Genomic DNA, 14521 nt, shown 5'->3' on the forward strand with positions numbered 1-14521 from the left:
GTTGGGATACAGACATTTGCTTCTCTGGTATTTGTGGTATTTGCTATATTTAGAATACAAATACTGTACTACCCTGGGATGTTCCTCACTCTGTGATGCTCTTGAATCCCAATTGCAAAGAAGAAAGCAGCAACATTTTAGCAACTGAATTAGATGAGAATCCTAAGGCAAAAATTCCTTTACATCTCTCCCAGAAGAATGTAAATAATTAAATAAAGAATACATACATAAATTTCTGTTTGCGGATGTACACACAGAGAATATGTACATAAAAAAAATTACAACAGTGTGAAAAGTACGGAACTCAGCACAGATAATTTTATGAAGCAAATGGAACACACAGATGGGTAGATAATTTGTGAGCGTACTGAGGTGGGAACATGTTGAAGTGTTTTTTGTAATCCATCTAGTATGATGAATTTCATGGTATAATACTTTGTCAAGGACTGCAGTGAAAGCCAAGCAGTTTCTCTGCAAATCTGAACAAAAAGAACTATCCCAACTTTTACAATCATCACAGCTGCTAAAACAAACTTGAATGTGACCCTCAAGCCACCAGGGTACCTAAGCTGAGACAAAGAAATATAAAGAAATATATCTATTTTAACAAACTTCTTTTGGGACAGGCAAAAGTAATAAATGGATGACAACTGTAACTAAAAGCCAGCAGGAACTTTTTGCATCAGGCTTTGTCTATCCAGGAAAATGGAAAACCAAAACTCCCAAACCTCCTGAGATACATTTTATTCATACCATAAACCAGTCAGTATCGATGAGACTTCTAAGTGGGGAAAATGGCACTAAGCAGAAATAAAAACCAGAGCTGACTGAATGTGAAGCAAAGAACCAAAACAGAGCCTGCAAGGAGAAATGAGGTACAGAGTCAAGTGTCTCATGACAGGATAAAATCTTTTTGGCAAGTGTGGACCTGAAGGCATGATTCACAAATAAATATTTACAACTTGAATAAAATTTCAACACTAGCTTGAGAAAAACGGGGCTGGTCATGGCCAGGAAGGAATGCAGACAAAAGAAAAAACATTATCACGGGTTATGGAAGGACTTTATCTGACTACAGACAAAAAAAAAAAGTCTTTGGAGAAAAAGGTCATTGATTTTTTTTTTTTTATTTTTTTATTTTTTTTTTTGCAAACAGGAAAGGTACTTGCAAACGGGAAATAAAAAAAAAAACACTGCTCCCTCTCAGTTTTTGAATCATCTTAAATGATATATTTCAAAAGTTATCCTAAGCGTTACTACTTCTCATTTAAAGGCAGAAGCATTTCTACATCTAAAATATCCAGCAGCTTTCTAGAAACATAAGGTTAGAGGCTAAATGTCAGAAAATAATCTTTCTGGGACTTGAAAGGCACCTACTACTGCATCTTAAAACTGAATACAGCAAGAACAGCCAAGTAACGGTGGAGTTAGCTTCAAGTAAGAAACGCAGACGCTGAAACATGATGTAATTAATTCTTCGGCTTGAGGAAATGTGCAGGGAGCCACTGTAACCTGCCTCATATGAATGCACAAAGACAGGCATCTTATTTCACCTACAGCCAAGAAATTATCCACACTGCACCTACAAAGAAATGAGAAGATGGCAGAATCTATGTAGTCTGGGGAAGTAAATTGCTTTTGCAGTGGGCAGCACTAAAAATGGGACATTTTTAATACTTACATCAGTTAAATCACCTTGCTACCTGAAATATTTCATGTCTAAATATGAGAATATGACAACTATGCTGTCTGTGTATCTAATGTAATAGAATTTTTAATGGCCCCAACTGTAAAGAAAAAAAAAAAAAGGAGAAAGAGGGAGAGAAAGATGTAAGGAAGTTCTGTTAAGTTAGAGGTCTCATCCAATGCAGAAGATGAGCTTACTATGAAAGGTACAGTGGCCACCGGTTCACAAAATCTACATGAATTTGAAAAGCAGTTATCACTACACTAGAGCCAAACAGAAGTAAATGCATGATATTCAACTGATATGTATGGCTAAAGCCAGCATTACAAACATAGCCTATTCCACTTGGACTTTAATCCCTTTTAGTAAAATCCTGTCTCTGCATCCCCTGAAGCCTGCTATCAGATGGTAACAGACACACGACTGAATTGCACACAAGTTTGAACCACGTTACGTTCCACTGTTTTCATCATTGCTGAGACTGAAATTACCTCAGGGCTATAAGGCCTGTGAATCTTAACCTTAAATTCTTAAATAGCAAAGTTAAAGGCAGCCATAAAAAGCTATGCTTGAAAAAGCCAAAGAACGTAGGCCTTGTACTGACATTTATTTTCTATCTACATTCCTTCTCTTTTATACTTTCAATCCTTCCTTGCAGCATGCAGGTTCATTGCACCCATTATCCCAGACACCCCTCCATTGCATCCGTGTAGGATATGGGACAAGTAAGTTCAATGTGCCTTTTAAATCTGTTAGGAAGTTCTCCTGCCCTATGGTTTAGAAATATCTTGAAGAAAGGTCTCAGTTACTACTGACTACTTCCCTGCACTGGGAAGCATTCAAAAATTTCATCCTGCTTAATGACAGGAGAGAGAAGACAGTATGATTCTCAACATTATTCCTGTATCTTGTGGAACTAGCAGGCTGAACATTTGGGGATAGAGCATATTTCCATCAGCTGTACTCTCCTGGATGTCAGCGTGGTGTTCATTTATGTGATACAGAACCCAGACCATGAAATACAGACTGAAAAACAATAATGTTTCAAACAAACATCTAGCAGTCATCACAAGTATAAATAAAGATCATTCTTACACTCAGTTGCTTAAGAACTAATCATTTAACTGTAAAATCTACTCAATCCTTTTGCTAATTTTTCAGTTACCCATGACATCTGCTGGATATATATATATGATCTCAAAATGCACATTCCTTTATTATGCTGAGAGCATAGTATAATTTTCTTCAGATCATAATGAAACAATGCAGCTTTTATAGGAAAGTCCTATTGAGAAAGAAGCTTTACATAGAGCTGTTAATTATCCAAAAAAAAAAATAATAAAAAAGAAGGAATATTTTCTGGAAAAGGAAATGATAGGCACATTGAGATCAGAAACAAACACTCAAAAAAAAGTTATGACATTGCTAAAGATAATTATCTGTCAGAGTTTTCATTATAAACACACAACTCAAGAACTGACAGCAAACCCATAACCTAGCACACACCCCAGGTGCCCAGAAGGTCTGCTGAGCTTTGCTGCAGAGATCAGGGAGTCTGAAAGGAGCAGGGCCATGAACTGTCAGCACAGACTGCAGCTTCGCATCCTGTGATATCTGTGGCTGTGTGCTGGCTGACAAAGATGGAGGGCAGAGTCCAACTGAGGCTTTTTTTTTAGGATTTCCCTAGCATTGCCTGCCTTCAAGAGTTCATGATACAAGTTCAAAGACCCCATAGGCAAGGGGTAGTGATGACATTTTGAGATGAACAAGAAGGAGAGGACTTGCATTAGCTTAGGTGGGTAAGGGAAGCCTGAAGCTTTCATAGTTGTCAGCAGTTATTCAGGTATAACAGTTATTCATAACATTATTCAACTGCATTTCTGAATCAGCATCTTTCTACTGAATCTTGCTACCTTTTACTTCACTTGATTTTGTTACTTGATATAATTGTCATGTCCTCTCTTTTATATAGAAACGGAGGCTGCAGAGCTTTCTGCCATCAGGGTAATCTGATCACAGAATAAAAGCACTGGCACTACAAAAGAAAGTAAAAAATATTAGCTCCATAAACAAGTAATTCCCCATGAACTTACCATTAAAATGCGTCTGTAGCTGTCTCTGTCGATGCCCCAGAGCTTGAGATCTGTCTTGGCCTTGACCGTGGCAGCCCTGGGTGTACCATAGATCAGTGCCAGCTCCCCGAAGCTACCTCCTTCTCCAATGCTGGTGACCCACTCTCCATTGACATAAACCTACACAAGCAAAAAGAGAAGCAAAACCAGTTTGGGGTTTTAGCTGCAGCTTTCCTTCTCCTGCCAGTTACCTAAAAAGCTATTAGCAGTTTCCTTTCTAATAGTCAATGCTGGGGACACAGAAAGAAAACAAGAGCGTAGCAGTTTCCTCAGTGAGTCACAAAGAGGGCAACAACCTGCTTTGTGGACAGAATTTCAAGTTGTCTTGCTTCAGTACAATGCTGGTATTTACTCTCTGCATTTTCAGCTCCTGTGGTTAACTGGCATCGGCTTTTCCCTCTTGTGTTTGAGGCTCAGACAGTCAACAAGCAGAACTGTCACAACTTTGGCTTTTTATTAACACTGTCAAACTTGAAAGGAAGGAGATTTGTTGATACGTATAATGAGGTTTGCCGAAAAGCACCATGGCCATGAAATTAAAAACACTTAAGACAGGGAAACATCTTCTGAAAAGGAATGTTGTTTTTTTTCCCTCCCTAGGCTTAGTGCCTCCCACATTTAAACATAACTATTGAAATCTGTTTCTTCCTTAGTGAAGAGTACCAAGTGCTTTGGATTTGGGAAGCTACACACAGAATCATCCTTCATCTGTAACTCAGGCATCTGAACTTGTGAAGCAATGTTTGGCCCAAAGGCTGTTAGATAACATCCTCTCGAAACACGGCATGGATTGATACCACTACACACAGCATCACTCCCGGATGACACAGAATTTGAGAAGTCCTACGCTTGAGTCCTATGTAAAAACTTTGCTAGAGAAGAGGGGGCTTAGGCAGGTGCTTTACACTGGGCTGAATTTCTCATTGATCATACAGCTCCTGAGAGATAATAATGTATTCTAAAATGAGTATGGATTGTGTATTCTGCAGCTAGCTTGTAGCCTTGCTGGTAAAAGCCTACACAATAAACCCTTTTCATTCTGTTAATGTGTCAGTGAGTTTAGAGGGTAGGAAAGGCTGTGTGCATTTATCTGGTGCAGAATATGTCCCCCTTTGTCACAGGCCAACAACAGAAATCAACAAGAATTAATTTTACTTCTGTGGAAGCTTTGTGAAGAAAAATATAATGAAGAAAATATGCAGGTATCTTTGTCTTTAGCAGGAAATGATAGGAAAGGAAAGGGCCATAGCCTATTACCAGTTGCGGAGTAGCAGATGAACAGTTTTTAAAAACATGAAATAGAAGTGTATTCAAGCTACGCATGAGAAAAGACAGTGACCAAAATAAATGAACTAGGGTCAAAATTCAACGAACTGTCGGTATTAATTTTACTTATACCTTCATTTTATGATGAAAAGGCATATTACAAACTACAGCTGGAATCAATCCCAATTTATCTTCCCAATATTCAATTAAGATCTCATCTGGCTCCTACTGAGGTGAGTGAAAAGCTGTTTCAGTAGGAGCTAGATGAGGCCATGGAGCAGTTCAGCTGATCAAGGGACCTCTTGGGAAAGAGCTGAAAAGGAGCAGTATTAGCATCGCTGCTGGATTCCGGACAATGTTGTGGCTCTTTATGTTCCTGGAGCATCAAAGATCAAGGGGTTGAAATAAATGGGGAAAAGAATCCAAAATAGGCAGGTGGTAGCAGACTGCCAAGAAAGAGCTCAAGCCACAAAAGGTGTTTGCAGCTTCTTTTCTTTGCCACTACAGAAGGAATGACACGTAGGAGAATATCACACAAGAGAATAACAACAGCGTTTCCTTTCAAACTTTTACACTCCCTGCAGAAAGAAATTCGCACAGAACATTGAATTTACTTCTGATTCTCCTCAAAGATGAAACTAGAAAAAGAAGTTTTAAAAACCCTGACAAACCCAAGCATTTTCCTGGTAGGTGAAACAAGCAGGTAATACTGTTGGTTCTGGATCTTTTTTTTTTTTTTTCTGACAAAAAAAGGAGAAATGGATAAATAGATTTAAGATTCTTAAAAGCTGGTAACATAATGTATGAAAGTTTTTATGAAAATTTGTGTGAAACTCAGTTAATCCATTGCAAACTTGACCACATGCATATTTGAATGTAGGGATACACTCTTACTGTGGGGTATTTCATCAGATGGACCCCGGGTTTACTACAGCTAATTCATGTCCTCAGTACAAACTTCAACCAAAGTCACAGAATCAAAATTGTTTAGGTTGGAAAAGACCTCTAATATCATCTAGCCCAATCTCTGAGGTTGTCAAAAAATTCCTAGGGTCAATAGGGAAAGTGTAATAGATTTTAATACATTTTGGACTACAGTGTGAATGTCAGTATCCTTTATTAATTTTAGCACACAAAAATACATGTGTTTCTGTGCGCTTTTGTGAAGAACAGTTCTTATTCTTGCACAAGAAGCAGTTTGGTAAAATGATTTGTTAAATGCAGTGACAATTTCATTGAGGAATACAAACCAGGGTTTGAATTAAAAGCAGAAAATAAACTTATTCCAACACCTTTTTAAGAAGTATGGTTGACGTTTCTTTTTAAAGCATTGTGCATTATGTCTGCGGCCCAGAAGGGAATTAAGCTGGTAAAACTCAAGAGAGAGCAAGTGAAGGATGGTCATTTTCTGTTACACAGTTGTTGTAAACAGAGGCTACTACAAATCTGCTTTAAGACTAATTTTACTGTCTTACTTGACAAGACTCCCCGAAAGATGTTTGACATCTAGCCTATAAACAGTTTATGCAAATAGTCATTCCCCCACCCCAAGGGTGTCAGGTTTAAAGTACTCTGAAGTGAAACCAAATCATTGATCTGACAGTCTTTGGGCTCAGCATTCACTCCCCCAATAAAAATGCCATTTTCAATATCAGTCTTCAAAAGACGAAACAGATTGAGAATAACTATTGTTTTCTAAGAGGAAAACCATTGCACATCATTCTCTGAATAGGCCTAAGTCAACAATTAACTTTTGTCTTCATGATGATGTTAAAGTGCATTGATGATACATCACAATGCCATTCTGCCCTTTTACAGAGTTCAACTCCACAATTCCCTTTCAAATTGTTGTTTTTTTTTTTTAAAAAAAAAGATAAGAAGTAGAAAGGAAAGTGGTTCTGCTTGTAAGGTGTAGGAAGTAAAGCTATTTTAGGCTCAGAACAGCTAATGAAAGCCAGTGTTATATGGCAGCAGCTCAGATGATCACCTACTTTATCCTAAAAAAATATTGGGCTGAGGTTTTGGCTCAGACCGTTTTAGGCAACTGGGAACTCTAACCAAAGAAGCGAGTACACAAGTGAATTATTCCTACTTGTTACTTGACCTGCTGATCACAGTTCTGTAATAGTTGGAACCTTCTTTTTTCATGCAGCTGGACAGAAATGTGTAACTGCAAATGCCCAAATATGAGGCGGAATAAAGCCATCAGGACCACCTACTTTCCACAGATCAAGAGTATTTAAGATTTCTATTGTTTTCCACCATGTAGTATGAGCAGTGTGATTCTTGTGGGCTTGAAAATCACGCAACTTGGTTCACTTTAGGTTTTTTTTAGGAGACAAGTGGGAAAAATCGTCTGTGAGCATCAGCGGTTCCGTTCTTCATAGTCCACGATATACATATGTGCTAACTGCGAGAGAATATGCAATGAGTCACACAATGCTCAATGTAACAGGAATGCATCTTGGCCTCATCCATCCTCCTGTTGTCTAGAGAAGCACAATGTGACCTTACCACAGTAATATAACCATCTTACTTCGAAAGCACAATATGAACATATATCTCTGAGCTGTATAGGAGTGAACTTACCTCTACTACCAAATCTGTAATTTTGTATCACAGATTTCAAGTAGACATTTAGCATTTTTTTTGTTGCCACTTTGTGATCTATGTGGACAATCTAATTTGTTCCAGGCATTGCAACTTTCAGATCTTAAATTCCCTCCCTCAAATCTGTTTGTAATAATTTGTGCTTTGTGTCTTGTCAAGCCTTAATATTTGTTATCCAAAAATGAAGATGAGGTTTAGTTCGTCTTGGAAAAATAAGCAAGTCTTAGACATGAAGGATATTTATATGTGGGTAGTTTTCCCAAATAAAGCCAGTGGTTTATTTGTAGTACGAATGTGTTTTTCTTAAATATAAATACACTAACTTGGAGACTGCTTTCAGTATCCTAAAAATTCAAGCTGAAAACTCCAAGCTTTAAGAAGTTATGTTTAAAATTTCAGAAAGTATCCTTCCAAAATTAGAAAGGTGTCAAACAGGAAAAACCTTAAAGATGGAAGAATTCAAACAAAAAGTGACCTATGGATTATAAAACATAACTAGTTTTAAAAAACAGCACTATTCTCACATACACCACTATGTAATTTTCATCTTTGTATATACAAACTAGACAATTTGTATATACAAATAAGGGCCTCAAGAAGATTTGAACTACAGTAAAAAGATAATCTTATCTATTGTCCATAATATTACTTTACAGCTCCAAATATAACTTAATACAGTAAACAAAGAAGCTATTTAGGAAAAATACTGAAAAGTTTTCCCTTTAATTTTCACTATACTGTATTTTGACTGCTGTTGTTTTACAAGAAGAAAACCTGAGAATGACTGTAGAAAGTTGCCATGACATTAAATAGAATGGGAAGTTGTTGGGTCTAAAAAATACATCTGTTCTAAAATGGTAGTTGATGGTGCTTTTTAAAGTAAAAAATGTGAGGTTATAAGATTAAAATAATAAACAGGAAGTCACTTTTATATTTAGAAGTATGGATTAGAGATTTTTGCAAGACACATACTTTAGCAGGTGCTTTCAACATCTTTACTGGAAGCTGTAATTTAAGCTCTGCCAGATACATTTTGGCATACGTTCACATGTCTCCAAGCAGAAAAGCTTCCGGTAGACAATTGACCTCTGAAACTTCAAACCTCATGCCATTATCTACCTAGTATAAACTTTATCCATATGCAGGGCCAGGTCATGAGTTTACAATTCTCCTCAACCCTGGAGAGCTAAGGAAGACTGTGATCGGTAACTTTATCATGCCCCTTCCCACCCAGTGCCTGCTTTGGTACAATACCTTTCCCATCCTGGTTTCTAGCACCTGGAATACGACACAGAAAATCCAGCTTCTCCCAGACCCACCTTTTCCTGATTTCTTCATTACAAACGATGTTCTGGGAAGTGCTGCAAAGCAGTAAGGTGATGGCTTACACACTTTTTAGCTGAGTAAGTATACAAGACAGATCGCAAGCTGCTGTAAAGAAATGACCTGAAAATAACAGCCAGCAACCAAGAACCTTTCATATTCAGCTCCTATGGCTTTTGCATTCTTTGAAGAACGCTTTGATTTCTTTAAAGTTAGGTAAAAGTGCTACCAGCATCTCTGTGGATGTCTGCTTTATTAACTTCACAACAGTTGCCACATAATTGCAAATCTTCTTCACTGCCATAAGGAAGTGAGATTAAAAAAACTTTTTACATAAAAAAAATGTGCTCTTCTCCCTTGGTGCACAGTTCATGTCAAGAAGGGCAGCGTGCTTGTGAACTGAGGGGTATTCCATCTTATTGGGCTGGCCACAGTAATAACAGGAAGGAAATGTACACATACTTTAATCTGTGGTTATGCTAACAGGGTGCTAATATTCTAAGAAAGGAAAAGAGTTGAGGATAACATATTATATTTCAAAATACGTTATTGAATCATACTTCCAATTTGACTTCGATTATTTCTAAAAAAATTGGAGATGTTCTTACTTACTTTTCTGGGTGCCTATCCCAAGACTAATGGTAAATTACTTTAGAATGTTTCTTTTTCCTAACTCAGAACACTACTTGCTGCTTTTGTTATCCCCATTTTGTTGGTAATTTCTGTTTGTTTGTTTGTTTGTTTTTTGCTTGGTTGATAGATTTTATTTCAGTTTTGCCCTAACTTTCTTCCAGGGGATGGAAATTTTATGATGGTAACTGCGATTTCATTTATATGTATCTGTGCATGTGCATGGTAAACCTGGCTGCTCAGAGTAAATTGCTCCTTGGATCCACAGTCCAGGCATACCTGCCACTTCTGTGCAGATCATGGAAATGATGAAAGCACAGCCTGGCCAGGGGTTAAAAGCCTCAATGCATATGCCAACACCAGCTGAACTAGGCAGAAAATGGCTTGAGGCTTTAAGTCTCGGGGTCAATTGTCTACTCTCCAAGTAGCTTTTTTTTCTTGGAGAAGGGTGGAAGCATGCCAAAAAAGTATCTGGCAAGGCTTAAATGAACTGCAGCTCAGTTACTAGCGGTCTGGATTTTCTTCAGACAACAAGGATTTTAGCACTGTTGCCCAGAAAGTGGAAGAACTTTTTTTCTGGGGAGCACTATATTTACAGAGTTGACAGCGCACACCCATGGGGGCTGGGAGCCACTGCCTTATACACAAGCAAGTTACTGGGCATGAGCTGCTCTGCACCAACTGCCCTGGTACAAGTTTTAATCTCTGGGGGATAGGGCTTGTTTCCCTGCATGCTTCACAGCAAAGGCAATTTCCATAAGTAATTTCTGTAGGTCCCATGGTGTAGCTGCAACTTGCTCCTGGATGACTGAATATTTCTTGTGCCTTCCACAGTAATTCACAAAGGAATTCATTTATTTTTTGGCTGAAGATGTAAGCAAGGCTTAGGAAAGAGAGAGCACCCAGCTGAGGAGATGGAACTGCAGCAGTTAGGTCCACCAGGATGAAGGAAGGAGGATGTTGAAGGAGGACATCATGATAGTTGGTCACAGAAGAGTTTTTCAAGACATAAAGAGTCAGGAGCTTTGGCTGGTCCTGGAATAAGCACAGTCAAAATGACATCTAAGTCTAATTAGGATGTGTTTGTCCCACTGCTCACGTCAGAAAACTGCCCATCCACGGATCTGGGAAGCGTCAGGATGACATTGTTGTGGATCTTTCCACTTTGATCATTCTCCTAGCAGCTACAGGCTGCTTTCAGCAGTGAGGGTAGTAGAGATTGAGAATGCTTGGGAACATGAAGGTGTGATCTATTCAAAGGAATCCAGCAATTTCTTTTTTTCTTAGAAATCTTTGGAAATCTCTGAGACAAGGCAGGAAGACTGAATATCCCATATCTTATTTAATTGACTGGAAAACTGCAAACTAATCAGAATACAAACAGAATTTCTGCCTTCAACTCTAACAGCGTAAAACAAAGCTGTGTGCTACACTCTTTATTTAGCAAATAATGGGTGGTACTTCCCTTGTTCAGGAAAGCACTCCTAAGATCAGTTAATCCTAAACATGAATCTCACAAAAGTCAACAGGATTGCTCACCTGCTTGCTCACCAGCCTGTCAAACCAGGGGTCTAGGATAAAATTTTCAAAAACCTCTGTAGAGTTTAAGAGCCTGTAGGTACTTGCACTGCAGTGGCAATGAGGCTACTTAGTTGCTCTAGTTACTTTTCAAGTTTTACCCCAACTCCTATCTCAAAAACCTCAAAGGCCCCTGAAATGTTCTGGGAAATGTAATATTATTCTGCATGAGACTTTCATGAACTCAAGAAATCATCAACTAAAAATGATCTGGACACGTCTTGAACCATTTCTGGTGAAGATTACTTCTGAAAGAATTTCAACTTTATTCATAAAAAACAAGCAGAACCTCTGATATACAACTAGCATGCTGTAGTAACAGTGCTTTTGAGTAGGTGTCAGGATTTACCAGGGAAGGAAACTAAGGTGCTGTCTTCCCTGACAGAGAATAGAGCCACTGATGCTCTAAGCAAGTGCTTCTCAGCATTTGCAGAGATAAGGCCACCTTGGCCACAGAGGCAACCACCAGTTACAGAAAATCTTCAAAGCACCTTGTGTGATGGTTTTACAAGCAGATAAAAAACTAGGCCCTGGACATTTATTTTCCCCACTTTGTCAGTGCTTTGTGTGTAAAAGTGATGTGTGCATGTGGAAGATATCTTTTGTTGCAATTAATTGCAAGCATTTTGAGATTGTTTTCTTAGGTCATTTGGACCCCCTCTGTTCCTGAGCCAAACATTGGAGAATACTTTCCTAAAGGTTTTCAGTGAAGGCAAATTGTTTTTAACGAAGATTAATCTATAACTTCAATAGTGCATTTGCGTATGTTTGTGGGTCTGATTCAAAGCCAGTGAAGTCATTAAGCTCAGTATCAGGACTGAACCAATTATTTTAAAACTAAATTTTAGCACTGTTCTATAAATATTGTTCTTTTATTTTATGGCACTGTGTATGTGGCAATGTTTGCTATTGAGAGGTATGCCTGATAGGAACAGTGAGTCAGGTGGATTTCCTGAGAAGCAGCTTCCAGAGGCAGAGGCAGCATGTGAGGTTTCTCAATTCCCAACAATACCAATTAGATGGTCTCCTGACACAAAGAGACTTCTAAAAAAAACCATAACTTTCACTAAAATAACCGTATGCCTCCTGCCTGGATTTAAAATAAATCACTTTCTCCTTTAAGTATTCCAGACAAAACTCATCTGGGCAGTTGAAGAGCAATGTTGCTAATGAGCAAACCCATCCTACCCAACAACCCTTGGTAGGAAATATGTGTATAGAGAATTCTGTCAAATGAGAAACTTGCAGCAAAACTGCAAAAGGGTCAGTTTCATACAGCATAAATATGATAAGAGGTGAATAGATTACAATGTGGAAGGCAGTTTCAGAAGAAAGCTGCATTTCAAAGACTTGCTGATTAAACCACCACACACTCCTTTAAACATTTTGTGGTCTAACAGATCACTTTACACTTATAATAATCCTTGCTTTATTAATATGCTGCATTGTTCGTATATTTGGATCTAATTTTAAAAGCAAATTAAGGTTTCTGAGATGAAACTAGCTGCCTGAGGCTGTATCTCAATTTGGAAGAAAAAAAAACACATGAGCTAAGCTAACTGATTAAAGAAAATATTTTCCTTATGGTTGATCTGAACCCTCGGGTGCATTCCAGCATGGTGGCCTGTTCTGCCAAAGACTGCACACCTCCAGGTGTGGTTAGGGTTCTGAAGATAATGTCATTTGCTTGTTTTTGATACCGTATTTTCCTGCCTGAAATGGACAAATAAGCTAGGATGTAAAACATGCCAATTATAAAATTATGCACAAATGACTTAACACAACAAAAGTGAAGAAGTAATGAGACCAATCCTGTGAAATCTATTTCAAGAACAAAGGAGACAGAACCACAGAACATGGCTGGATAAAGTTGTGTGCCAGTGCATAAAAGTTTATTACACAAAATCAAATTAAGCATCAGACCATAACTGTGTACTTACATCCACCTCGCCTTGGTCAATCACGTAGAAGTTGTCTCCTTCGTCACCTGGAAGCAAAATATAAACGGTGAATGTTTCCTGAAGGTCTGCTAAACTAGTCACTTATTTCCTGTCTCCATATTTAATTCTGTACATATTTGCACAGGCCTGTACACCAGATTACTTACAGGGAGATTCATTTTCTGAAACATCCTTGCCTACTTTCCTTCATAAATCAAACTATCACTATGATTTCTTCCTATTAGTATTTTTCAATTGCATTAATTTATCTCTTTTGATTGATTCAACACTTTATTCAATATAAACAAGCAAGAGGCTTTAGTATATCCTGAGGGTACTGAAGTCCTCCACAACATGCTGCAGGCATGCAGGTAAGTTGCCAAGTGTGATAGCTATGATACAGCACAATGAGGTGTTGAATATTCCCAACAACTGCAAAAATATTTTCCACCTCTAATTACCTTCAGCTAGCCTGTGCCACCCTTGCACACTCTGAGTTGTGCTTTACTTCCTGAATATCTTAAGGAATGAACGTTTTAATTTAAAATACTACTTATCTACATTTAACCACAGCAGTTTGAAACCCTAGAGAGCTCTACATATATTAGGAAAGATTGTGAACAAAAGATTGTGCCCACATCAATGAACTTATGATATAGCCCGCCACTTACAAGCTTGTGGAATATGGTCGTTCTTCCCACTAAGCAAAGATGGTGGATTCTCAAATGGAGAGATGTGAATCATACAGTCTACACAAACATGCAAGGGTAAAGAAGAGGGGAAGGATTACCCTGTTGTATGACTGTTTCTCCTGCGATATGTGTAACGGGAAACATGGCATCAAATATGTCACTGGAAAAGAAAGAAAAAATTGTTAATGAATCAGACGTATTTCTTATCTAACCAGTAGACCTACAGCCGTTGTTGCATTAAGCCTTCAATAAGAGATATGGCAGAAAAAGAAAAGGAAAATATTAGTTGCAAGAGAACCCCTGCTTGGCAAGAAACCAAAATAACTAGTTTGGCACAAGCTGTCGTTTAAAACTAAGGCCGTGATTCAGTGCATGCTATTTTGAAAGAACTCCTGAATTATATGCACATAGGCCACTTCTTACAGCATTACACAAACTAGCCAGCTTGAATATTTTATTGTCTAAGCAGACAGATTTCAGATTTTCAGCTGCAATCAGTATGTGTCACAGCAGTAATTGCTAGATGCCTAAATGGGAGCTTTGCTCTTCTGAACATCTGGCCTCACATTCACAAGCAAAACCTGTTCCACAATGCAGAGTACATTTGGAAAGGTAGATGGCTCTAAATTAACGCAGCATAAGAGCTGGCAAGAGATTACACTT

General features: G+C 38.2%; 1 protein-coding gene across 3 annotated transcripts in view; it reads right to left on the reverse strand.

The window, feature by feature from the left end:
• Window positions 1–14521, reverse strand: part of PRKAR1B (protein kinase cAMP-dependent type I regulatory subunit beta) — a 99699-nt gene that overhangs the window by 29012 nt on the left and 56166 nt on the right. For all 3 annotated transcript variants that reach the window (XM_082772253.1, XM_082772254.1, XM_082772255.1), the window contains exons 5-7: window positions 13957–14018; window positions 13167–13213; window positions 3781–3939 (exon numbers count right to left, since the gene is read on the reverse strand). In XM_082772253.1, the coding sequence (XP_082628379.1) occupies window positions 3781–3939; window positions 13167–13213; window positions 13957–14018 (268 nt within the window). The remainder of the gene's footprint in view (window positions 1–3780; window positions 3940–13166; window positions 13214–13956; window positions 14019–14521) is intronic.

Source organism: Aythya marila (assembly GCF_965140915.1).
Source record: "Aythya marila genome assembly, chromosome: 15".
Lineage (NCBI taxonomy): Eukaryota > Metazoa > Chordata > Aves > Anseriformes > Anatidae > Aythya > Aythya marila.